Source organism: Myotis nattereri, assembly GCF_964212035.1.
Source record: "Myotis nattereri genome assembly, chromosome: 12".
Lineage (NCBI taxonomy): Eukaryota > Metazoa > Chordata > Mammalia > Chiroptera > Vespertilionidae > Myotis > Myotis nattereri.
This window is the reverse complement of record NC_138087.1, coordinates 76,203,934-76,230,508: the sequence shown is the minus strand read 5'-3', so window position 1 is coordinate 76,230,508 and position 26,575 is coordinate 76,203,934. Positions and strand designations below refer to the sequence as shown.

The 26,575-nt window shown below is 52.3% G+C and overlaps 1 protein-coding gene across 1 annotated transcript in view; it reads right to left on the bottom strand.

Moving 5' to 3' along the window:
* Window positions 1-26,575, bottom strand: part of MVB12B (multivesicular body subunit 12B) — a 141,502-nt gene that overhangs the window by 58,985 nt on the left and 55,942 nt on the right. Inside the window, exon 7 of the mRNA XM_081103898.1 lies at window positions 3,842-3,936. Within this exon, the coding sequence (XP_080960024.1) occupies window positions 3,842-3,936 (95 nt within the window). The remainder of the gene's footprint in view (window positions 1-3,841; window positions 3,937-26,575) is intronic.

Sequence of the window (26,575 nt, the reverse complement as noted above, 5' to 3'; positions counted from 1 at the left end):
CTCGGCGGAGCCTCCTGAATCCGTGGGGTATGTGAGATTTTCAGTTTGATTACCTGCCTGTTTTAATATGCATTTGCTTAATTTTACTATTTTAAGCTCCCATGTCAATTTTTCAAAAGGGAGAAAAACAGGTTTTCTTTTGCAAAAATTCTTCAGTTGGGAATATAAATCAGTTTACAACAACCACCCCAGTCACCAGCTTACGAGGTGAAACCGGTCATGGACGGACAGAGGCAGTCCTCGGTGAAAGGCAGAAGCCTGTGCTGCAGGGTGCCTGGCACAGGATGTCCCTCAGGTTGGACAGGAGGGGAGCGCCTCCTCCCTGAAGGCCCCCGAGGTCTCAAGTCCCCAAGGTATGGGACGCTCTGCACAAGGAAACCCCTTACTCAACTTCCAAACATTTCTGGGGTTCACCTGAACGGATCCCCCTACATGATCATTCAGGTGGACCTTTTTAAAAATATATATATTTTTATTGATTTCAGAGAGGAATGGCAAAGGAGAGATAGAAACATCAGTGATGAGAGAGAATCATTGATTGGCTGCCTCCTGCACGCCCCACACTGGGGATCGAGCCAGAAACCTGGGCCTGCACCCTGACCGGGAATTAAACCACAACCTTCTGGTTTATAGGTTGATGCTCAACCACTGAGCCACACCGGCCAGGTTCAGGTGGACCTTTTAAACTCACTGAAAAGCAGTAGTTTTGCTACTCACTGCCCCTTAGGGGCCCCCTGATGGGGAGGGTTCAGTGAAAGGACAGTCAGTCTCTTCCTGAGCAGCAGCTTGTTTCTTGCTGCCCGTAGGGAAGCTGCCCTGGCCCAGCCCCGGACCCAGGCTCCCCTCCACCTGCAGCGGTGCCCTACACTCCTGGCCCAGGTTTCGTTCACTCTTATCTTTTCACTCCCATTTTTATTTTGTTACATGTATTTTTGGAGCTACCTTAAATCTTCCTGGAACAGATGAAATAGATATGAATAAATGTTCAGACATCTAAGCATCTGAAAAAACTCTAAGAAAAGGTAGAATGCTATCATTTGGGACAAAAATAGAAGACTTTTCAGGAGAGGTAAGATATTTGTAAAAAGAACACTAGCAACCACTGAGAGTCCACCCCACACCTCTTTGAGGCGTTTATTATTTAAAAGCAGCAGTGCCCATCCTATGCGTAAGTCTCTTTGCACACTGTGACATTCGAGGAGCAGTTCCCAGGGGAGGAGGTGTGAGGACCGATGGCATCTTCATGCCATTCTGACCAGGGTGCAGGGTGGCCGCAAGGCCTAGCTTCTCAGGATTTCAGCAGGATCCGAAGCTCCTCACCACCTCTGAGCGCAAGAGAAAGCCGCCGGCTGGACCACACGGCACAGCTGACACGTTCTGGCAGACAATGCACAGGACCCCAAAAGGCCGGCGGGATATGCACCGAGGACGGCAGAGCCCAGCCGAACAGGGAGGACCTTGCAGACATGAGTGAGCTCACGGGAGGTGGCAGCCCCAGAGGCTGCAGACGCTTGAGCAGCAAATCAGGATGACCATCTGCCCTGAGGTCACAGAGGGCGTTCCTGGGCAAGGCGGACGCTGGCTAGATGCCTCCCTCCCTCCCTAAACATTTCATGAGCACCTCTGGTGCTGGGGACAGAGCTCCTCTGAGCAGTGTCTTCCTTTTGCAGGTGGCATGGATAGATGTCTTAGTGAAATTCAGGCATGCCCTTGGGAAAACATTTCTAAGTAAATATTACTTCAATAACCACACATTCAAATCAAATGTGGGCTGCTTTTGCAAATTCTAGTTACACTGTTTGGAAATCTACTTATCTTAGGAAGGACTGCAAACTAATCATATATTCTCAGGCACGAACCAGCCCACCAGGATTTTGCACCAAAGACTCAGGCCCTGAAGCGGGCAGTGAGCGTGTGCGGAGCTCCAGCTACCATGGCATCAGGCAACGGGCAAGGGCTAAGGCCTAGGGCACACTCTGCCTTGACTGTTTTTGGAATAAACCACTGAAACCTTAACTTCACGATACCAAACTGAGAAGTGCCACTTGGTGCCAAATCCTGCTCATATGGGGGAGGGCGTTCTCTGCCCCTTCCAGCCAGCACGCCGCAGGCAGGCTGCCGGGGTCGGCGGGCAGGCTTGCCAGCCGCACCATGGCTGCCCGGTGCTGAGCTTGCAGGCTTCTGGAGCCAGCGGGTTCTGCGGGGTATTTCTGGCAGCATCACAACAAAGCATTCCTGGACCCTGGCAGAGCGATTTGGTGCCTGCAGCCGCCGAGGCCGAGCTGCCTGCTGCTCTGGGCTGCAGCCTCAACTACCTCTGCTTGGAAGATAAAACCCAACCGCCTGCCATTTACATAAATGTAACAGGAAGCTGCCGAATGGCTTCCCCCGTGTCTTGAGGCTGTTACCTCGGTGTTGCTAAGCTAACAGCTGAAAGGAACCCAGACAACACCTCATCAAGGCCGGGCGAGGAAGCAGCGGTCCGAGGCACAGGCGCTCCTGCCAGACCGGGAGGCTGCGCTCTGTGGGCCCTTTTCCGCAGGAGCGCCAACAGCTGGGAAAGCCATCAGAGAACCCGGCCAGGGGGCAGCGCACTCGCTGCTGAAGATTTGCGAGCTGGAGGGAACAGTCCCTGCTTTCCTGAGCCTCCACATGTGCCTCCGAACGAGCTCCCGCTGGATTTCAGAGCTGCTCTGCCCGTGGCACCTGGGGACACGGTTAGCTCTTCCACAGAACAGGCCATCTTTCCACCCTTGTTATGCTCCTCGTCGACTCTGCCGAACCAGCCGCCGCACAAGCGCAGCTCTCCCTGGAGATGCTGTTCTCAGACGCGTCCCCCCACCTCCGGGCACCTGGCTCCGGGAGTGCAGCCAGGCCCTGGGCTCAGGGACACCCCTGTCCTCGCCTCTCCCTGCAGGTGTGCCACCCAGAAATGGAACAACTGGCTTTAGCTTTTACTTCCAAACCTATTAGGGAGTGATCATAACAAGAAAAACTAATACTGACACGAATTACACCATTGTTCTATTTCGTCTACTTAGTAACCCGAAGTTGCGATTTTTAGAGAAAAGATTACCTCTTAAATAACCGATTCATTACGGTACATGAGTGAATGCCATGTTCCCGTGTTCGAAATGCCACTCACCATTAAGGGCGTGCGCTGGGAAGTGGCACTGATTTGCCACTTCCCCCTCAGACAGACCCTGGACCGGAGGCCCAGTATAATCGAGGGGAGCTTGTGGGTTTCCGAAGCTCTTAGCAAGTCACCCGCCCGCCAGGCACCTAATGAATCTCAATTCTGTAACAAGGCTGTGAGCTCCCCTCCCTGGCGAAGGGGAAAGGAAAACCAGGACTGATGAAGTTCCTGCCAAGGTAACACTATCAATTTCAAGGCCGAGTTCAGAAATCACAGACTCATATGTGGGGGTGAGGGGGAGGCCGCCCGCAGACCCTCTGGCCACAGACCTGGCTGTGAGAGATGAGAGGCGGACAGCCCTGGATGCGGGCGGAGGGGCCAGGCCCCAGCTCTGCGCTGCCGCGGGCCCCCTGGGAAACCTGCCCTGGACCTGGCAGGTGAACAATGTGGTGACTATTCTCTGGAAACTTCCCTTCAAGCTTGTGAAACCCACACATTGTTTTTCATCATTAGTTTCAAAACATGCTGCGTATCTGGCCCTCCTCTGAGTGCTGCGGTGGCACAAAGGAAAGGGAGGCCTGGTCGCTGCTGGGAACAGGCCCCTTGTAGGGAGAAGGAGGCAGGACGGATGCCACCAGAAGCCTGGAAACGGCGAGGGAGGGGGCGCGGGACCGTCGGTAGCTGCCGCTGGCGGGGCCCACGTACCTGAGATGGCGTACAGGTTGGAGTGCTGGTACTCGTAGTCAGCCCGCGTGCTGCTCCTGCCCCGGAAGGTGGCGGGCAGCGTCAGGGAGATGTGCCTGGGGAGAGACGGGGAGACAGGAGGTTACAGGTGCAGGAAGTGTTCCCGGGGCGCGGAACGCACCGGGGCCATCGGCGGCCCCCAGCAGCGTGGCGCGGAGTGGGCGCTCCTGGCGAGCAGGCCTCCTCCACCAGCCCGAGTTCCCGGAGGAATTCAGAAGTTTCCCGACATCAGCAGCCACCTTGCCACACGGAAGGGCATCTGAGAGGAAGAAAGGGTTTCCCAGCCCACGGCACGCCCAGGGCTTCAAGGAGGTGGGCAGCTCCGTCCAGGTCTCTGCCCAGCAGGTAAAACACACCAACGGGCCCAGAACCTCAGGCTCTGGACATGAGCCTCGGCTATTCTGTGTCTTGGTCCCATTTTCCAGCCCTCGGCTTCCACACCTGCCCTGCAGGGCAGCTGGGACAGCAGCTCAGGAAGCGCTTTGTGAATAAGGTGCTGGGCACGGATACCCCGTGAGTCCGGGAAACTGAGGACCACGGAGCATGGGCATGGCCTGCTCCTCTGAACTGCTTGTCGGTGAGTCCCCTCTGGTGGGAGCACACAGCAGGAGCTCAGGAAAGCACCGTCGATTGGAGGATGGGCATGGCCTGCTCCTCTGAACTGCTAGTCCGTGAGTCCCCTCTGGTGGGAGCACACAGCAGGTGCTAGGAAAGCACCCTCGATTGGCCAGCATGTCTTTTGTGGCACAGGTGTTGGCCATTAAAGCTACGAGTATCCAACCAAAGCCGATAACCCATTTGGTGTGGTTGTCAGCTGCCTTTAGCAAATGCAGAAAAGCAGGACGAAAACAACAGGAGAAGCATTTCAAACCCCATAGGTCTGAGGGGACGACAACTCTCCCTCTTCTCGGCACGCCGGGGGCTGGAGGGCGCGGACGTAGCCCAGTGCCTGAGCTCCGGACACACTCAGCCCTTTCCAAAAGGGAGGAGCATCTCCGACGTAAGGAAGCTTTACGTTTCACACGCTGCCTTTTCCACATCACACGTGGGGGATGTCCTAGAACGACTGGTACGCAGGGGCTCCTGGGAGGAAGGCTTCTCCGGGGAGGCCTGTTCCCACGGACTAGGAGCGAGCAGGGGCCTCCCAGGAGGACCCGGCGCCGAGGCTGTAAAGCACGCATGTCAAACGCAAAGGCTAACACGGGCCAAACAAATGAGGCATGCGGCCCGCGGGCGCGCGTCTGACACGCCTGCTGTGAAGGCGTTTGGTTTGCCGGTTGTGGAGGGAGCACTGAAGGCGGTGACGCCAACCAGCTGACCCAGCTGAGGGGCCTCACTGAGCACGGAGGGTGCGCCCGGGGCTGCAGGGGAAGCAGCAGCATAACGATGGACATGTGGCCACTGGGCGCTCTGCCGTGGGCAGTGAATGTGCGCGATGCTAACGGAGGGTGCAGGCGAGCCCCGAGGAGCCCTCAGGCCGCCGGGGATAGAGGCGCAGGAACAAGTACCTTCAACATGACCCGCTCGGAGGAGAATACAAACTGGGTGCCGAGCGAGCCCCGAAGGAAGGAACAGCACACGCGGACAAAGGGGCCAGAGCTTCTTGCGACACCTTCTCAGCCAGGGCCAGAGAGGAAAGGGGTTTGGGTTCTCCGCCCGAAGATGCAGGTTCCCAGCTCTGTCCTGCCCATCACGGCACAGACGAAGGCATTAGAGTCACCTGGGAACTTGCTAACGATTCAGATTCACAGCCCAGACCCTGGGAGCCGGTTCAGGGGGCCTAGGGTGCAGGCCACAGGCATCTATTCTTAACCAGCTCCGCAGAGACTGGGCCTGGCCAGGTTTGGGAAACCGGAGGTGAGGAGCAGCTGCAGGGGGTTTAAGCAGTTGATCAATGCCTCTGACCACAGCACTTAGTCAATGAGGCTGAGCAAACACGAGAATGAATGATTGGCTGCGGTTGTGGTTGAGCAGAGCTGAAATGATGACAGGTGACCCTGCAGCGAGGGCCTGCCATGCGCCGGGCCCTGGGGTGTGCGGGTCTCCCAAGTTCCCTATGGCTCCTCACACCGCCCCCCGAGGCGGACACGGGGCCAGCTCTGCGACGGGCAGGGCTCGGTCCAAACATCATTAGGAATTCAAGACGGTGACAGCAGGGCATCCAGCAAGCGTGAGGCCCTTCTGAGCACAGGCGCCGGGGGACTGCCCCGGCTGCACACCATGAAGCTGGCCAGACAGGTGCTGTTGCTGCGCCCACTATAGCAGGGGTCCTCAAACTGCGGCCCGCGGGCCACATGCGGCCCGCCGAAAACATTTATCCGGCCCGCCGGGTGTTTTTGCCGCCGCTGTGTGCATAGGAATTTGTTCATAGTTTATTTTTAAACTGTAGTCCGGCCCTCCAACGGTCTGAGGGACAGTGAACTGGCCCCCTGTTTAAAAAGTTTGAGGACCCCTGCACTATAGCATAGTGACTGTACCAATGAGGGGATTGCCAGGGAAGAGGTGTGCTTCGGGGCTGCCACACCCTGAGATTTCTGAGCTTTGAAAGCCCCCAAAAGACACATCTGCTCTAACTAAGGACAGACACCTGTGCAGAGCAGGAGCCACTCCGGGCTGGAGGCCCTCAGGGCCCAGCCAGAGCTCTGACTTTATCCAGAAGGATTTTAAGCAGAGATGTGACAAGACCCAATTTGCAATTTTAAAAGATTGCCTGCCTGTGGGAACGTGAGGGCAAAAACCTGCCTTGCCCTGAGGGGTGGAAATGGAGCAGCAAATTATGATGGAGATGACCATGAAACTGCAAACAATTATTCAGCACCTATAGTTTACAGACCCTCAACAGTTCCTGCCAAAATGACCTGCTGCCACCCTCTAAGCAAATAGTTTTGGGATCATTCTATGGCACAGGGGACTCGCTCCTTAGCTGCCCTGGACCCAACGTCATCTGACCTCCGCTGCCTCTCCTGGCCACCGGATCCCGCCTGGCTGACCGCACCCTTCCCACCCTCCCCACCCCCACCCCGGGGCCTGGTTCTCTTTCTTCCTTGCAGGTGGTCCTTTCTGGCTCCTCCTCCCACCTTTTCAAGGTTGCTGTTTCCAAGGGTTCTGGTTTAGCTCCCTTCTCACTCCACACACCTGCCCTGGGCTCCCACACCCATACCCACACCGACACCCACATCCACACCCACACCCTGGTTCTAGCCGTTTTCACACACCTGCCCAGCTCGCCAGCCTGTGTCTCCCTCTGACAGGAAGGGAAGTCTTGTGAGTCTGTGCCGATGCCATGGCTTTTTCATGCCTTAGCCTGATTCTTTATTCACGCTGCTCCCCCTTCCTAGAATCGCCGCCATTCCTTATGGACTCTCCAAACTCCTACTTATCCTTCAAGACCCCCTCTAGGCACCCACTCTTCGGTAGGGCCGGCCCTGGGCTTGCTCCAGGCTGGGCTGGATGCCTGAATGACCTCTCCCACTCCAGGTACCCCAATATACTTAACCATCCTATCTAATAAAAGAGAAACATGGTAATTGGCGTACGACCGCTACCCTTCCCATTGGCTAATCAGGGAGATATGCAAATTAACTGCCAGCCAAGATGGTGGCCGGCAGCCAGGCAGCTGATGCGAACAGGGAGGCTTGCTTGCTTCAGTGACGGAGGGAGCCAAGCTTCCCCGCCTGCCTTGCCGGCCTCTCAGCTGCACTCTAAGCAACATTGTAACAAATATAGAAGCTAAACAAAACCCGGGGCTTCAGCCAGCAAGACCGCAACATTGTTTCAAATACAGAAGGGTAAACAAAGGCCAGAAACCTGCTTTCAGCAGTGGAGGTCTCATAGCTGGAGCCGAGCCTCAGAGCTAAAGCTGGCCCAGAATAAAAAAAAAGGAAAAAAGGACAGGTTGGGAGCTTCAGTCACCCGCCAGCCTGAAAATGGCCCTCAGCCCCTCACCCAGGCTGGCCAGGCACCCCAGTGGGGACCCCCACCCTAAAGGGTGTGTGACCAGCTGCAAACAGCCATCATCCCCTCACCCAGGCTGGCCAGGCACCCAAGCAGGACCCCCACCCTGATCCAGGACACCCTTCAGGGCAAACCAGCCAGCCCCCACCCGTGTACCAGGCTTCTATCCTATATAGTAAAAGGGTAATATGCCTCCCAGCACCGGGATCAGCGTGACAGAGGGCAGCAACCAAACCCCCTGATTGCCCTGTGGCTCTGTGTGTGACAGGGGGCATGGCCACAACCTCCCTATCCGCCCTGCTCTGTTCCTGACAGGGGGGAGCTCCTCAACCCCCTGATCAGCCTTGCTCTGTGCGTGACAGGGGTGAGCTCCCCAACCCCCTGATGGGCCCTGCTGTGTGTGTGACAGGGGGCAGCGCCCCAACCCCCTGATTGGCCCTGCTCTGTGCGAGACAGGGGGTGGCGCTGCAACCTCCCCATCGACCCTGCCTTGAGTGTGACAGGGGGCGGTGCCCCAACCCCCCAATCGGCCCTACCCTGAGCGTGACTAGGGGTGACATTGTAACCTCCTGATCCGCCCTGCTCTGTGCATGACAGGGGGCGGCACCCCAACTCCCCAATTGGCCCTGCTCTGAGCCCGACCAGGGGCTGCACCTAGGGATTGGGCCTGCCCTCTGCCACCCGGGAGCAGGCCTAAGCCAGCAGGTTGTTATCTCCCGAGGGGTCCCAGACTGCGAGAGGGCACAGGCCGGGCTGAGGGACCTCCTCTCCCTGCCGAGTGCACAAATTTTTGTGCACCGGGCCTCTAGTTTGATATAAGCCTATCTCCCTACTATGACTGTGACCTCCTCAAGAGCAGGGCCAAATCTCATCGCTTTTGTACCCCATTTTCTAGGGCAATGTCTGCCTTAGATTACTGAATATTTGTCAACCAAATCCAGTGTTGTACCTACTCCATGAAAACCCCCGGGGCCCTTCTTGGACATGAAGTGCTGTGAGCCTCTATTATTTCATTTCTGCATGTGTGTGTTCCCCAGTTAGATTCAAGGACTCTGGGAGATCCATTATACCGTGCACCCCACTCCTCTTTGCTATGGAGGAAAACAGGCATAATGTAACAAGAAGTCAGTGGCGGCAGCAGCCAGGAATTTACAAGGGGGGCGGGGGGGACATTTCTGATCTCATGCCACAGGCAATGTCTGGTGATACGGTAAATGTAAAATCAAAAGATGAAAAAAATAAAATAAAAAAAATAAAATCAAAAGATGATTCAAACCCTGGCAGTGTGGGTAAGTGGTTAGAGCATCATCCCAATGCATGAAGGGTCATGGGTTCAATTTCTAGTCAAGGGCACATACCTGGATTGCATGTTCGATCCCTGGTCCCAGTGGGGTGTGTGGGAGGCAATCAATCGATGTGCCTCTCTCACATCTCTCTCTCTCTCTCTCTTTTATAGAGTAATTGCTCAATAGGTATTGGTTGAATTGAAATCAAGCTGCCAGAAACTCCAGCTATAGCGGCTGATGCAGCAGTGTGGGGGTGGGCAGCTCTCAGAGAGCAGAATGGTCAGGCCTCGGCCCGCAGCACCGGGGAGAAGAGTTCCTACGCTGCAAAAGCTGCTTCTGCTGTTCCGGGGCCCAGAAAGGAGGGGAGGTGGGGAAGAAGGCAATCAGGCCTCCTGTTAATGAGAAGGAACAGGTTGGGCCGAGGGACCGATCACCTGTGGTTAAGCTGAATGGAAGTCACCTGCCGAAGGAGAATGGCCCGGGCTCCGCCTGTCGGATGAGCCTACCAGGGTCAGGGGAGCTCCGCAGTCAGCTGAGTCTCAGCGAAGTGACATTCTAGTCCCCTGTGTCTGGTGGGGACCCACCTGCCAGGCATGGGGCTAGGTTCCTTCACACACATCACCTTGCCTCATCCTCTCAGCAACCTTCTAAGGTGGGAATAATTACATTTACTGAACAGAAGGGAGAAGCCGCCAGGAAACCGGCTCTCCCTGGCGTGGCGCCGAGATGAAGGCCTCTGGGACCTCCCCGCAGGCCCTGGGCGGTTGGAAGAAGGGGCAGGCCGTCAGAGGCCAACGATTTCTGCCACTCGACTCAAATGATGAATTAATATTCTAACACCCGCTTGGTAACGGGAGGATTCTAACTAGAGCACCCCCAAGTGCTCGGGCACGTTACTGAGCGTTCTCTGTCCCCCACCCAGGGAGCCGCCCCTGCTGAGCCGCCACCTCCCTGCAGGAGCGAGGGCTGTCCCGTGACAAACAGGTCAGCATCCCACACGCGGCTGCCAACGGCTCGGCTGAGCAGATGCTGAGGGAAATTTCATTCCCTGCCTCCCCCCAGTCAGGCACCTTATTCAATTAACATGGCCACGAAGCTGCAGACAGCTCCATATGAAAGCCCTTCAGTTCCAGAATACATTTTATTATGTGACAATAGTTGCCAGCACGATTTATTTCCTTTGATGGGATTCTGCTTTTTCCTTGTTAATTTAAATCTGTATTTTCTAGTGCTGATTCCAGGTCTGTGTGAATTTTTAAAATGTGACCATTAATCTTCCGGACCCAGTGGCCACGTATAAGGAAGATGGCTCTGCCCAGGCACCGGAGACGCCTCTGTTCTCTCAGATTGTCAGAGGACAGCGGCCACTCACAGAGACAAATGTCACTGTTATCTCCCACCCCAACACACACGCGCCTGCACACACATGCATGCATGCACATACAGACACACACACACACACACACGCAGCCAAAACAAACTCTGAGACATGAAATTACAGCTCCCGTCCTGTTTCTGGGCTTGAGTGTTGTATAGGGTGTCCCAAAATTCATGCAAGATTTGAATTTTGCGTGAGCATTAACAACAACAACAAAGCCTAATTTGACTTGGTTTATTGAATCAGATTCTAATATCTGTTGCCCTTTGATTTCAATCCCTTCAATTTGATAAGCATTACCAAGTACCAATTATGGCCCAGGAGCAGGGACAATGAAGACCAATGAAGACCACGGCTTTGCGTATGTGCCAGCAAAGCCGTGGAGGCCATTTACCCGATGTGCTATTCCATACATAACCCTATACCAGGGGTCCTCAAACTACGGCCCGCGGGCCACATGCAAATACAAATATTGTATTTGTTCCCGTTTTGTTCTTTTACTTCAAAATAAGGTATGTGCAGTGTGCATAGGTATTTGTTCATAGTTCTTTTTTAAACTATAGTCCGGCCCTCCAACGGTCTGAGGGACAGTGAACTGGCCCCCTGTTTAAAAAGTTTGAGGACCCCTGCCCTATACTATATACTTTATGAATCAATAAAAAATTTACAATTTTTAATTATAAACCTGTGTTTTCTATCAAAATTACTTCTTGCGTGAATCTTGGGACACCCTATATAATGCTCCTTTTGGGGCAGCTTTCAGTGGGTGCTCCACGGACCCCTGAGGGCTCCCCAGACTCAGAGTCCAGAAGGCCACAGCCTTTTTATGAAAATACCAAGACATCACCCGCCTTTCACTCTCATCCTCTCCCATCAGACAGAATGTTCCCGAAGCTACGTGACATGATGGTGTCATTGTTCTGAAGTAAATTTCAGTTCTAATAAGGTAAATATGGATAAACATAACCCACACAAACACAAATTCCTTGGAATCCTCAATTTTAAAGACTATAAAATTCCTACACCAAAGAGTTTGAAAGCCACTGCTGTAGGACAATGTGTTGAATGTGACTCTGCAAAAGCCTGGGTTGTGAAGCCCGAGACATGTGAGGGTTTTGCTTTTCCCGGCTGTTCATGTGCCTGAACCTGTGCAAGGGCGAAAGGCAGAGCAGGACTAACAATGTAAAATGACCCGGGAGACTCCTGAGCCTGTTCTAGAGAAGAGGAAAGCCAAGGAGTGAAAGCAATACATCCAGGCCCAGGGTTTGGTGCTTCTGTTTAAATACATCTCGATTGGAAAATCACAGCCAGTGAGGAGGAGCCAGATGTGGTGCTCACCCTGGATCCTGCTGCTCCTCATACAAGTCACCTTCGAGTCCCCAAACAGCCAGGGGATCCCTTTTCTTAGTGGCAGTGATGGACCCCTCAGAGAGCACACTTGTGTTTATGAGACAAAATAAGCAAGACAAGATATTTAAACAGCATCTCCCCAAGTAACGAAGAATTACATTTAGTTTATTCACTTTCAATGGTATAAAGCAGTGGTTCTCAACCTTCTGGCCCTTTAAATACAGTTCCTCATGTTGTGACCCAACCATAAAATTATTTTCGTTGCTACTTCATAACTGTAATGTTGCTACTGTTTTGAATCGTAATGTAAATATCTGATGTGCAGGATGGTCTTAGGCGACCCCTGTGAAAGGGTCGTTCGACCGCCAAAGGGGTTGTGACCCATAGGTTGACAACCACTGGTATAAAGGATCAATAGTTGAAAATATTTAAAAGACTGAAAAAGTTCAAATTAGGAGGATAAAGTGCTACATGCCTTAAAAAGAAACCAGGTCTCTGTGATTTGTAGGGCCAGCCTGTCACCCAGGTTCTACAAAAATGAATGAGAGCCCTGGCCAGTGTGCTCAATGGTTAGAGCATCGGCCCGGAGCACTGAAGGGTCATGGGTTCGATTCCCAACCAAGGACATGTACCTGGGTTGTACCCATCAGAGAGCACAACTGTGTTTATGAGACAAAATAAGCAAGACAAGATATTAGTGTGTAGGGGGTGGGACACGAGATATTAGTTGCCCCAGGGGAGGCAACTAATCTGTGTCTCTCTCTCCCATTGATGTATGTCTCTCTCTCCCTCTCTCCCCCTTCCTGCCTTCCACTATCTCTAAAGTCAATAAAAAAAAAATCAGGTGAGGATTAACAAAACAAAAACACACACACACACACACAAAACAACAACAAAATTGATGAGAACAGAGAAAGATAATGAAGATTCAGAAGATCATCTACCAATAATGAGCACCCAAGTGAGATGAGGGAGCAGAGGAAGAATTACACAGCCTGCCTTTTGGCCAACACCCATCTGGGGATACATCATCGTGAAGGCACCCAAAACGTGCCACACGAGCCCTGGCCAGTGTTGCTCAGCGGACAGAGTGTCAGCCTGTGGACTGAAGGATCCCAGGTTCGATTCTGGTCAAGGGCATGTGCCTGGGTTGCGGGCTTAGTCCCCGGTTGGGGACATGCAGTCAATGATTCTCTCTCATCATTGATGTTTCTCTCTCTCCCTCTCCCTTCCTCTCTGAAAGCAATAAAAATATATTTTTTAAAAAGTGTCACATGACAAGATGAAAAGAACATTTCCTCTGGGAAAACAACTTACTGTTGGGTGTAGAAAGATGATCTGCATTAGAAATTGTGCAGAAATAAAATTTCAAAAATCTAAATTAGTAGCATAGTAGGATAAGCCCACCACGATTTTTCAGAATGCAGAGAAAGAGCCCAGAAATGACAATGATGAGAAAACCATGATAGATATGGAGAAAATAGACCAACCTAAATATTCTAGGTGTTAGAAAGAAATCAGAACAATTAAGAGAAGTAACAACTTAAAAAGTTTAAAGCTTGCTGAATTAAAAATAAAACAACTAAATATAGAAGCTGATAGGGCTTCCAACATTCCAAACAAAATCAATAAAGTGACTCATGACTAAATCAATCCTGATTTCAAGACTTAGTGTAAAGTTACAGTAATCAAGACAGGGTGGCGTTGGCATAAAGATAGACACACAGATCAATGGAACAGAACGGCGTCCAAACAGAGCCACACATATGTGATCAATTGAATTTCAACAAAGGTGCCAAGACCACTCAATGGGGAAAGGGTGATCTTCTCAGTAAATGATGCTGGAACAACTGGATAACCACATGTTAAAACAACAAACAAACCTTGATGCTTGCCTCACCCCATACACACACACACATATTAAAAATTACCTAAGAGATTCATGGGGCTATTCTGGAAAAGAGGAAAGGGAAGGAATAAATGATGAAGTCCAGGAGGCCGAGGGCTTGCTACTCTATTTAAATGCATCTCGATTTAACAAGAACAGCATGAGCTCTTCTAGAAGAACCACGAGAGATTGTCTTTGTGCCCTCAGGTTTGGCAAAGACGTCTTCAATAGGAACAAAAAAGCACAAACTAGACAAGCGCATCAAATTATGCTTCTTTTTTTCCTCTCCCCAGGGTGACCTTTCCTCCTCCAGCACATCACTGGCCATGCAGTCTGGGCCCCTTGACCTTTCCTCCCTAGAGATAATGTCTAGGCCTCAATTGTACTTCAGCTCCAGGCCCAGAAAAGCAGCAAACCCAGACAAGGCTGACCTCAGGAGCAGCGGCATGGCATAATGACCCCGGCCCTGGTGCTGACCAATCAATCGTTGGAGACCTAGACCCTGAAAGGACACACCTGGAACGTGGCTGAATATTCTATTAAGATCTTCCCTGGAACCTCCCCTAAATCGCCACCCTTAAAACCCCGAGGACTGAGTGCTCCGTGCCTTCCTCTCCTGCTCCCCCCACCAGGTGCATTACCATTACCTTCCTCACTGCCACGCTCCAAGGCCCTTTCCTTTGCCTCCAAAACTTGCTTCCTCAGCCCATTTCCTCTACGAATTACCTCTGTGGTTTTACAAATAAATGTTCTCTTATCGTTTGAGTCCTGGTTCTGAATTCTTTCCTGGCCAGAACTCAAGTACGGAGGTTGCTGAACGCGGCCCTGTTTCACCCCCCACACAAGACAGTCCAGGGGATTTTTAGAGGACGTTCACTGAAGCTGGAGACAGTGACACAAGGAAGGGCCTAGGATAGAAGCAGCAGGAGAGGAGCTAGGTGGGAAGGGAGCCCAGGCTGGCCGCTCTGGCTCACTAAGAAGTTGGAGAAAAGGGGGTCTTGGGGACGGGGACAGGGGGTTGGCCCGGGACGAGCTGCTGCTGTCCACTGCTCTCTGGTTGCAAGCCTTGTGGGGTCCCTTAGAGCTTAGGAGATGCAGGCCTCTGGGGGAAGGAAAGGAGGAATGAAAAGTTGTGGTGTGGACATGCTCCCAGGAGAGAGCACCAACTTACACTTTACACTGAGTACACTTCAGTAAATGCTTTCCTGCGCTAAAGAAATGGGAAGATACACCCTAAGTAAAGAAGCCATAGGGCCCACCGTACTGCAGAAAAGGGAGGGAAGAGAGAGCCAGGGAGAGATGACCCCTCAGACCAGCTGAGGATGGTGGAGCCTCAGCATGTGGGCGGGAAAGGAAGTCGCGAGTCAGAAATCTCCTCCTCCAAGTTGTCCCTCGCATGTGAAGGCGACAACACAGAAAGACCACTCATGGCCCTTTCTCTGAAAGGAATTCGTTTAACAGGCTCTGGTGATTCAGAATTAAGACTTCAGGATGCGGAGGAGGTGAGACCAAAGGACCGGCACTGACTCTTTCCCGGGGGAACCCAGCCTGAGGAAGTAACGATAAAACCACCCGCTGGCACCGTGGAGGGGCACCCTTCACCGCACAGGCAATCCCTGGGGGCGCTGAGAAGTCTCTGACAGACGGCCTCAGAGAGGTCCCGCAGCTTGCCCAAGGCGCACAGCTTGGATGTGAACCCTGATGGGGAAAGGGACAAAGTTCAGCTCCGAATTATGATGCTCTACTCAAATACCGGAAACAACATTATGTCCGATTCAGAGTAGCCGGCAGCCATGAAGTGATGTTTACAGGTGTTCTGGGTAGGACTGACGGAGGGTGCTTATGCCATGGCTCTGAGAGAGGGATCGGGGTGCAGACCAAGTGGGGAGGGCGATCTGGGCAGAAGAGGTAGGAACTGGGTCCTTGGGCAGCATTCGTGAAGAGCAACGAATTGGTGAAATGTTCATGTAACACTAAACTAGGACAGAACAAGGAGAAAGAATGAGCCAGACATTTCTATTTCAACAAGACCAAATCTCAAAGAACACATGTTAGGTCAAAAAAGGGGGAAAAACCACACCAAGTTGCAGAATGACATGTAGTATGTAAATACCACACGTACAATATTTTTCTGTGGTTACACATCTACATACATGCCATGAGGTGGGAAGGCTCTGCCACCTCAGCAGGGGTGGCCCTGCTGCAGGCAGGGCTGTGACCAGGAACGGTGCTCGCACTGTGGCCAGCAGAAGTCTCTGAGACGGGAGTGTGATTCTGCATTCTCTTACGAGCTCTTTCTTTCTTTCTTTCTTTCTTTCTTTCTTTCTTTCTTTCTTTCTTTCTCTCTTTCTTTTCCAATGAGAACTATCTTTTCTATTTATTGGGAAAAGGAGATGGCAAAAGTAGGAGAGCTATTCTCACGTGTTGGGAGCGTTAGATGGGCTTGTACAGGACAGCACGCAGCTCTTGCTGCTCAAGCCACATCTGGTTTTCTAGCTTCACGTCTGCTGGTGGGCGAGGACCAGCGGGAATGTGCAGAGGAAAGTCACAGACTGGGGTTGGGGGAGGAACATGCAAAAGCCACACTAATTGAGTTACGGTGGTCAGGGGGAGCAAGAACAGAGCAAATGGCTAAATGAAATTCCACTTTATTCCTGCAAACACCACTGGGAAGAAGTCATCTGTGACGCGCAGCTTCCGTGCCAGGTGTAAGGACGTGCTTAATGAATGCCATTTAATGAAGAAAAAGGCTCTTATAAAACACCTGGCACAGGCAGCGTGCGGGAGCCACAGGCGGGGGCCGCAGCCACACCTGCTGGCATTTTAATAAGCACCTTTCCAGCATCCACTCTCCAAGGCTGGTCAGCGGTGTCAGACCAGGTTCCTGCCCGCTGCCCACACTCGCTGACAGTTCAGGGAACTTATTTCTTAAGGACCATATGCTCAGGTACCGATCACCCTGGAAGGTAATTAAAATGAATCATTTTCCGCCAAAAGGGCCTGACCAGCACCCCCTCAAAGACCTCACAGCCTGGATTCCCGCTCCAGGTCCCTTGGCTTCCACACTGAGATTCCGAGTTAGGATTCAGATCTCTAAAGACCCAGAGATGGAGAAAATCTTGCAAATTTTTTCTTATAACTTGGTTCCACTAAAACAGAAATGCTATGATTTTTAAAAATATATATTTTTATTGATTTAAGAGAGGTAGGGAGAGGGAGACAGAAACATCAATGATGAGAGAGAGTCACCGATCAGCTGCCTCCCGCACGCCCCACACTGGGGATCGAGCCCGAAACCCGGGCATGTGCCCTGACCGGGAATCGAAACGTGACCTCTTGGTTCATAGGTCAATGCTCAACCTCTGAGCCACACCGGCCGGGCCAGAAATGCTGTGATTTTCATGATTGTAGGCCCTAAAATATTTTTAGGTGTGGCTTTCTTTATTTTCCCTTATTGATTTTGGAGCCAACCTCAGAGAGAAATCTCCGTGTGCAAAGTTTACTATCATTTCTCATGGTCTGATGAAACATTGTTTTTGTTTTGTAATGATACCAAGAAAATCAAGTGAGGTTTTGCAAAACGTAAAACAGACCTATTTCCTCTACAATTATATTCATAAAGTTCTATGCCCAGACCCGAAACTTAATTCCAAATACACCCAATGAAACAATGCCCTTCCAGGGGAGACTGAGCCTGGTGTAGACAGGCGCACAGGCGGCTCTAATTAGACGCTGTGCTCCTGCTATATGCCAAGCACTGTGTTTGGCACTGAGACACTTTAAAAAACCAAATGATAAGTGTATATTACTAAGAGAAAGAAGCCAGCTGAAAGGCTACACACTGTATGATTCCAACTACATGACCTTCTGGAAAAAGCAAAACTATAGAGACAGTGAAAAGATCAGTGGCTGCCAGCGGGGGTTGCGGGAGAAGAGGAGGGGCAGTACACAGAGGGCTTTAGGGCCGTGAAGATGCCCTGTGTGACGCTATAATGGCAGGCATGTCGCTACACATTTGTCCAAACCCATAGGATGTGCAGCACCAATGTGCGCCCTGAGGTAACGATGGGCTTTGGGGGATTATGACGTGTCAATACAGGTTCGTCCTTGAGTGAAAAAAAAAGTACCATCTGGTGAGTGACGTTGATAATGGGGTTGGAGGCATATGCAACATCTCTGTACCTTCCGCTCAATTTTGATGTAAACCTAAAACTTCTCTAAAAGAACAAAACATGAAAACAAAAATAAAAAACAACAAAACTAAAAAAAATGAAAACAAAAACAAATGAGACCCATGGCTTTCCCCCTTTAGGAAATTAAATCGAAACATATACAAATCCCTAAATTCGGAGGTAAAAAGCTCTAAATGTCGGACGATATGCAAATAAAGGACTATAGGTTACATGCTTTCATTTTTTTAAAAAGAAAAATTTTTTTTTATATGTATTTTATTGATTTTTTACAGAGAGGAAGGGAGAGAGATAGAGAGTTAGAAACATCGATGAGAGAGAAACATCGATCAGCTGCCTCCTGCATACCCCCACTGGGAATGTGCCCGCAACCCAGGTACATGCCCCTGACCGGAATCGAACCCGGGACCTCTCAGTCCGCAGGCCGACGCTCTATCCACTGAGCCAAACCGGTTTCGGCTACATGCTTTCATTGTAAAACAAAAGGAGCACATCTACTGAGCACCGACCGCAGACACTGCACCAGGCCCTGCGAAGCGCCCAGGGACACGGCAGCCGGCTCCCCGGCCGGGAGGAGAGAGCACAGTGTGGCAGGAAACGCCAGGGTCCAGACAGACCCAAGCGCTGCCACAAAGTAAGACATGGGCATGGAGGTTCCCACGTAGCCACCCGGGGGACCATGACAGCATGTGATTCTGCATGGCCAATGCGAGAGGACCTCTGATCGGAAGGTCGGGAGTGGCTTTCTGCAGGACAAGGTGGGGGGAGGGGGCTGAAGGCCCTGCCCCTGAAGCCACCCGGGGGTCTATGACAGCAACCACTCACTGAGCACCTGCACTATTCCTCACGCTCCACACTCACCTCTAACCTTCCCAACCCAGCAGGTCAGCTTCATTCTACAGGCGGGGAAAGGAGGTTCAGAGGGTAGGAAACGTGCCCACGGTCACACAGCGAAGGAGACGGGCCGCGCAGGTGGGCGTACGCGTTTGCCCCCATGCCATGCTCCGCTGCGAGGTGGCGCCAGCACGAAGGAAGCACAAACGCAGGCTCGCTCACTTTCCATTCGAGCAACCCACTGGCCAGGGTCAGTATAACTTCAAACTGCCAACCGGGCTGTGTAATGAGCTTTCCTCCTGGGCAACACAGACGCACGCACCCCCAAACACACCGCCCCGCACGGACCAGGAAGAAAAGCTGCCCCTGGAAGACGGAGGAAATCACAATTCCAAACTCCCCGAGTTCCTCCGCGCGGAGCTCGATAGCATATGGCAAATCAATTACTAGTTTAAATCTTAAAACACAGGCATGGCAAGTGTGGTGCAGAAATAATCAAGAGCCACGGTTCGGCTTAGATTACAGTGAGCCACTAGAGTTTCGAATACAATAAATCATCATTCCAGGCAATGGGAAGCCATATTGACACTTATTCCTAATTTGAATATTTAATTAGGGTGAAGTTCTTCATCAAATTATCGCAGAACTGGGAGAAAGCCTGGAAGACTTACACAATTACTATCTTAACCCCTTACCAGCTGCTCTCCGTGAGCACAGATTCTTGCCCCCGCTCTGCAGGGGAGAAGGCCTGCGCCCACAGGCTGGCCTGTGACGCTCAGAGTGCTGGTGACTGACGCTACCCCGGAGCAGAAAGGAGCCAACGGTGGCAACAGCAAGGCCTGAGGGCGTGGGCTGCCTGTGCCGGGACTCAGCTCCGGAAGGAACTCTGGGCGGAAAGCATATGTGTGAGTGCCCACTGTGTGCCTGGAGGGGCACTTAGTTCTCACGACAACCCTGCAAAGAAGGGGTTCTCATCCCCATTTTACAGAAGAGGAAACTGAGGCGGTAACAGGGACGGTGCTGTAAAGGTGGCCGAGTCACTCATCTCACACACCCCTTGTGCTCACCAAAAATAATGACAACGAGAGCACTTAAAGTCAACAAAAACGTACTCACAGCTGTCTTGTGGATATTTGGCACTGCACAAATAAATTGGATGGGGGGCAACCAAAACCCAGGCCGCCTCAGCCAGCACCCTAAAGTTTAACACTTGGATTAAAAATGCACCCTGCGCTGCCCATGTAGTGGAGTCACAGGGTGGTGTGGGGTGAGGAGAGGCAGCGGCTCCAGGTCCAGCCTGGTCCAGCCCCCATGACACAGACGCCATCCACACCCTCGCAGAGGCGGGCACGGTGGGAACACCGCTGGTGTCCAAGGGGAGGGGAACGTCGGTAACAGGACAAGAAAGTGTGAATTTATTTTTCTCTTCTCCAAATGGTAACAGCTCAACAATAGCATTTATAACTATCAGTTTAGACAAGAGATTAACATTTCCTTAAAGTCCTCTTTTTCACTATATGAACACTTTTACTGACATTCCATAGACGCCATGCGATTCTGCGTGACCAAGAACAACACACTTTCCCACGCAGCCTCCTCCCGGCCCCCAGGACAGGACCAAGGCTGACTGCGCGCGGCACTTGGAAATGGCAGGTCTGAAGGTCCCCACGCCCCCCTGAGAAGCTCACGATGAGGGGCATGCCAATCATTTCAGATTAGCAAATTTTCCTTAAAAGCTGGAGATGGGTTCAATTACCCTCTTTTGGAAATTGTGGAGGCTCCATTTGCGATGGCCACTTTGAGCAGGAAGCTGATCGTGGGACAGAGGAATGAGCGGCCCACGCTGCCCTGGGCTCGACCCCGACACCCCGCCAGGCTGGCAGGGGGCACCCAGCATCCGTCAGCCCTGCTCCAAGCCTGCTCCTGGCGGGAGCAAATGGCGTCGAGAACTTTGAAACTTTCCTTTGTATATTGCATTAATCCATAGAAGAAAATCTCTTTTAATGAGGAGTGATGTAGTTACAAACTCTCCAGAGCCATAATTAGAGCAAACTAATTGAAGTTGTGTTTTGACACACTTTCCAAATTCACGGGTGCCGGATGACATATTCACAACACTGCCGCCGCACAGCCATGGCGACGACAAAATCATTAGGCTAATAACACTTATTTGCATTCTTATCATGCCGGCAGCTCTCCCTTAAATACTGTTTCTACTATTGCTCCTTTGCTGTAAGTTTCCACGGGAAGATATTAACAGTAATTATTAGTACTTTAGTGGAATTTTAATGTTAAAGAATAACAACGTGCATTAACAGATACACTGAATGCCGATTCCTTAACCACCGTCGGAAGGTTTGGGGGTTCTTCCGCAGCCCCCGAGCCTGACGGTGATGACAGGGCACCGGCTTCGTTTCGGACAACGGCTCCGAGCCCATGCCCAGTGGAAACTGAAGTCAGGGTTTCTGAACAATTTTGTCTCAAATGTTTGACAAGAAAAAACTTTCCTTTCTTGAAGCACATTAAAATGAAACAGTTAAGGAGAAATTTTTTCCAAGCAGTTAAAAAAAATCAACAATTTACAGCACGGTCCTTGGTAATAACACTAATGAATTCCAGGAGGACGTGCTTTAGCCACTCGGTCGCTGCCCCTCGGTGATTAAAGACAGACTTGGAGCAACTGGCACGCGAGAAAGGCGGGTGGGGGCGGGGCGGTCGGCCCTGTCCCCGTGGAGGCCCCGTTTGCCACCAACAAGGCCAATTTTTTGGATGCTTAACTCAGACGCTCACACACAGAGAGGAAGACTCGACAGTTCTAAATAATGGTTATTAATGACTCCCTCCTCTAAACTGACAAATCACATCTGAAATTGAGGATGGAAGAGGTATGAAGAGTGAACAGAACCTGACAGGATGCCAGCGGGCAGAGCGCTCCGCTTCCTCTGTGTGGGAGAGGGGCAGGGCCCTGGGAGGCAGTCAAGGCCAAGGGTGTGACCACGGCCACCCACCCCAGGCTCTGGCTCCAGCAGGTCGCGCATGCGGTGGCCACGGGCAGTGAGATCGCTCTGGTCTCACCTCAGGGTGGAGCGTGTAAGTGCCAGGTGCACAGGACGGCGGCCGGGCCGGGCCCGCTATGCCTCTCCCCGAGTGTGGCCAGCAGGCCTCTGCCCAGGTCCCCACTGGAGTCTCAGGGTTGGCCCGACGGTCACTCTGATTCTGGGCTTCTATAAGGATCTTGGGATCAAGAAAAACAGCCATGTCATTTCCCACTCATAACTCAGGAGAAAAGGGGGCACACAACCGCTCTGTCTTAACTAACATGTTGAATTTGAACCATTCACATTTCAGAATGGATGTCTAATCTCAACGGGGAAAACCTGAGTGAGCGAGGAAAATGCTTCCTTAGAAAAACGCCCAGGACTGTACTCCTTTGAAGCTTGGAGTTTTCGGTTCTTTAAATTATCATCCTTGTACCAATCTGCTATTTTTCAAGTCACTGATTACTAAAAAAAAAAAAAAGGAAACGGAGCTTCATAGCTGCAGCAGCTCCGAATCATGGCATTTATTCACCGCGTTTCAGTTTTATTACACTGAACCCTGCGATGCCCAGACACCTACCTCCCATATAAAAGAAATGAAGAAAAAAGCCCGTCTGGGGCCGCGGGCACCGCACGTCCACTCCAGATGATCGGGTCTAATCTTAAAAACTGAAATATTTAAGGAGTCTCTAAACCTCACTGACCCTACTTTTAAAAACAAGGAACATATGGACACAGCTAGCTTTTCATCTCCTTCCAGCCTTCTAAAATATCCCCTTTCCAAACTCCAAGAGGAGTGAGGCTGCCAAACTCAGATTCATAAAAGGCCGCGAGCGTGAGAGCGCAGGGCAGGCGGTGAACAGCCCACAGAAAACACCAGACCGTAACAAAGAACCTCCGGCAACGTTCGCCCCGTCCTTGCCCAGTCCCCAGATCGGGAGAAGACAATGTGCTGAGCAAAGTACAGCCATGACTAATGGGGGGGATGTTGGCCACGGTCTGGAACAGTTCGTGGCCACGTCTGGTGCCCGGCGGTGCCCACTGGGTGCAGCGCACTCTGAGGCAGAGAGTCCCCAAACTCAGGGAGCCTTGAGGCTCCTGGAAGGCGGGGAGATGCAATGGTGGGACCTGGGTTCCGATCCTGCCTCCTCTAATCCTAACGCTCTGCCCTTGGGTAAGTCAGTCTCCACCTCTGCAAGCTTCAGTCTCCTCCCTTGTTAAGAGGAGGACCTGTGACTCACCTCACAGCCCAGTTATGAAGATTAAAACAACACACACCAAATGTTTACATGGTGCCTGACACACGATGCTCAAAAAATTGTAGCTGAAATAATAATGATGATAACTGTGTTTATTCTCATAATAATAATTAGTATTATTATTCAACTGGAAATGAAACACCTGCTGCTCAAGTTCAATGCTGCCCTCCCCGTGGGCAGAAGCCCACCCCAAATCAATCAGAAGGGCCTTAGAAAAATTACTGCAAGCAAGGATTTTGTTAAATATCCAATAATTGAAACCCTGTCTTGAAATAGAACGGCAAGGTGGTGGTGGTGGTGGGGGGGGAGGGTGGTAAAGTCCTGGGAAATATTGCTTGTTTAACACCCATTTTTACTTTGTTTGGCAGCTAAATTCACACCGAGAGACGAGGTGAAATATTCCACAGACTAGCTACCTGCAAATAGACTGTCAGCCTCCACTCTGATAAAAGGCAAAATGTGCGCCTCTAAATGCTCCGGCTCACAAAACCGACCCTGAAGGGAACTGACAAATGTGTCCTGACACACGGAGAACTATTTTCATAACCTGAGGAAGGCCTTTCTCCCAGCCCCGGCTCAGCCCCACTGCACACGGCGCTCCGGCGCACGGAGAACCAGCACGGGAGAAAGCCATCCCACGTCTGCAGCCCTGTTCTCAGGACAACGGGGCACACATCACCACCAGAGCCACCAAGAAAAACCACGGACAGTCACAGACGTGACAGAGAGAACACACTCCCAGGCAGCAAGTGCCTGGTCAGAACTGGAGGTGCGAGGGGGGCCGAGAAGGCCAGCTCTGGGGGCGCTGCACAGACCAATAGTCCATTCTTCCTTAAACAGAAGCTCTGGCTTCCCAAGAAGCCACAGGAAACACTGATATAAAAAGGGTATCGCTCAGCCTGAGCTCATCATTCCTGTCTAACAAAACCAACCTGCATTCGGGTGAAATCGCGCCTTCAACGGTCTTGTGACTCCACCACTAAGTGGGATCCTGTGACAGCGCTGGAAAGACCCTCGGAGAGCCTTCCCCTGTAGGTCTCTGCCCACCATGCTGCTGATCACCAGAACAAATCCAACGGCTGTAGCCTCGCTTCATCAAGGACTCGGGAGCCACCCAAGGGCCCTAGGACCCAACGCCGGGACCCTGGTGTGTAGGCCTGTGCCTGTTCCCTCGGTCACCATCTAAACCTCAAGGGGACCGGACCCCAGCCGGCGTTTGCTCGTCTCCCAAAAGGTGGGGACGCAGACAGGGAAGCGGGTGAGCCCCCCACCCCCACGGGCACGCGCCGGGCAGTCCTGTCTCCCAGTTGCTGGGCAGGAGCCCGGGGACGCCACGTGTGAAGACGGCTGGGACACGCACTGGAGTGGCTGCACCCACCACCGGCCCCTGATGAAGTGATTCACAACCAGGGACGACCAGCGACCGTCAGCATCAGGGCGCAGGGACAGTGTGTAACCCCAAGGGAGCTCATCTGCCTGGGTTCAGATCCCACCTCAACACTCAGCTGTGTGACCCCGGGAAAGGCATTCAACCTCCTTGACCCCCGTTTCCTCATCTCAGAACAGAGGTGATAACAGTACCGGGCCCACGGCGCTGTATTGGGGTGAAGTGAGTTATTGCTCATCAAGCACCTGGAACAGGGCCTGACACCGAAGAAGTGCAAGTAAGTCTGCTGATGGGACGGAAGAACAGGTGAAAGGAGCCACGTATAAATACTAGTATGTGAGCCCCCGTCTCATGTGTCTAAGCCAGCGCACTGTGTATGTGTAATGAATATTTCCAGGCCACACATTCCTCCCTGAGCACTTGCCGTGAGCATCCAATGAAACGACAGTTGAAGAAAGTACCGCTGAGTTTGGGGGCACAGGATGCGGTGCTGCCATCGCTGCTCTTTCTGTGCCACTAGCCTTTCCCGGGGCTTTAAAGCAGCGGCTCCCAACCTGTGGGTCGCGACCCCTTTGGCGGCCGAACGACCCTTTCACAGGGGTCGCCCACGACCATCCTGCATATCAGATATGTACATGACGATTCATAACAGTAGCAACATGACAGTGATGAAGTAGCAACGAAAATAATGTTATGGTTGGGTCACAACCTGAGGAGCTGTATTTAAAGGGCCAGAAGGTTGAGAACCGCTGCTCTAAAGGGAAGGAGGAGCATGAGAATCCCTGTCATCACCAAGCCCGCCAGTGTAGCCGTAAGACAAACACAGGCAGGCAGCGAGACAGGCCCGTGCAGGCCACACTGTGCCCGGTGACGGCAGGAGAGGAAGGGAAGCGAGAGCGCGCGGGCTTCCCAGACGAGGCGAGGGCACCCCAGGTGTGGGGCGGGCAGGCCAGGCTCGGCACGCGGGGGTCCAGCCGGCCTCGCAGGAGGGCAGGTGCGGCAGAGGCGAGGCATAAGCACTGGCCGGAGCGGAGAGGCTTCCGGAATGAGCATGCCGTGCTCAGGGGCGAGAGGCGACTCCCCGTTAACGTGAGTCGATGTGGGAGACACGTCAGACAACAGGAAGCCAGGGAAGGTTCCACACAGAAAGGGAACCTGTGCGTGTGAAAAGCCCACCAGGATGGCAGGAGGCCTGGGACTTTAAGGTTACGGGAGAGTCCACGTGGGCCGTTCCATGACACCTGAGCCCCTGGAATCCCCACCCTCGAGGGTGCTCTGTGAGACACCCCGGCTGTCGGTACTTTCGCCTGGAGTCGGTGGGAGGTGGCACTTCAGAGAGAGGACAGGTCACATGCGCAATGCACGATGCCCGCCTGTGTCCCTGTGCAAAAACAAAGAAGAAATCTGCAAGAGGCGTCACATCGAGGAAGAATGGGAAAATGTGTGTCCTCTTCGGTTAAACAAAGCAATAAACATGTGTGTGGTTTCTTTGTGAAGGAAAAGCAGGGCGAATTATTCCAAGTGAAGCCAGACACGGCTACTACGCCTGGACAAGCCCTGCAGATGGTCAAGGTTCGCCAAACCCACTGCCACTCGGGTCGGGTGGCAAATACCTGGACAGGAAAAGGAGGACACAGCCCCCGATCTGCGCCACTTGGGGCCTCTCGTTCAAGTCCGGCAGCAACAGCAGGTGAGGTGTCACCTGTGGCACAAAGAGCATCTTATCACTGTCACTGACAATAGGCAGCCTGAGGATTTGGGGCTGTCAGCATGGACAGCAGGACGCCCGCCCTGAGCTAAGGCTCCGCCCGTCACTGGCTTATTCGGCAGGTGGGCCGGCGAGGCTGGACACACCGCAGCTCATGGGCTCTGACAATGGGCCGACGGGGACAGGCCTGGGCGCGTGGCCTGAATTCAGATCACCGCGGCCTGGTTCTCTCTCCTTCAGGAGGAGCCATTAACCTTTCAGAAGACAGCCCTGGGGTGGGAATGACGGAACGGTTTTTGAGGTCAGCAAGGATCTATGTTCTCAAAACCTGACATCGACATGCAAAAGTTGTGACTGAACCCGGGTGTCCCTGAGAGGAAGAGTAAGTGCATGCGACAGATCCTCTGCAATCAAAATGCCCCA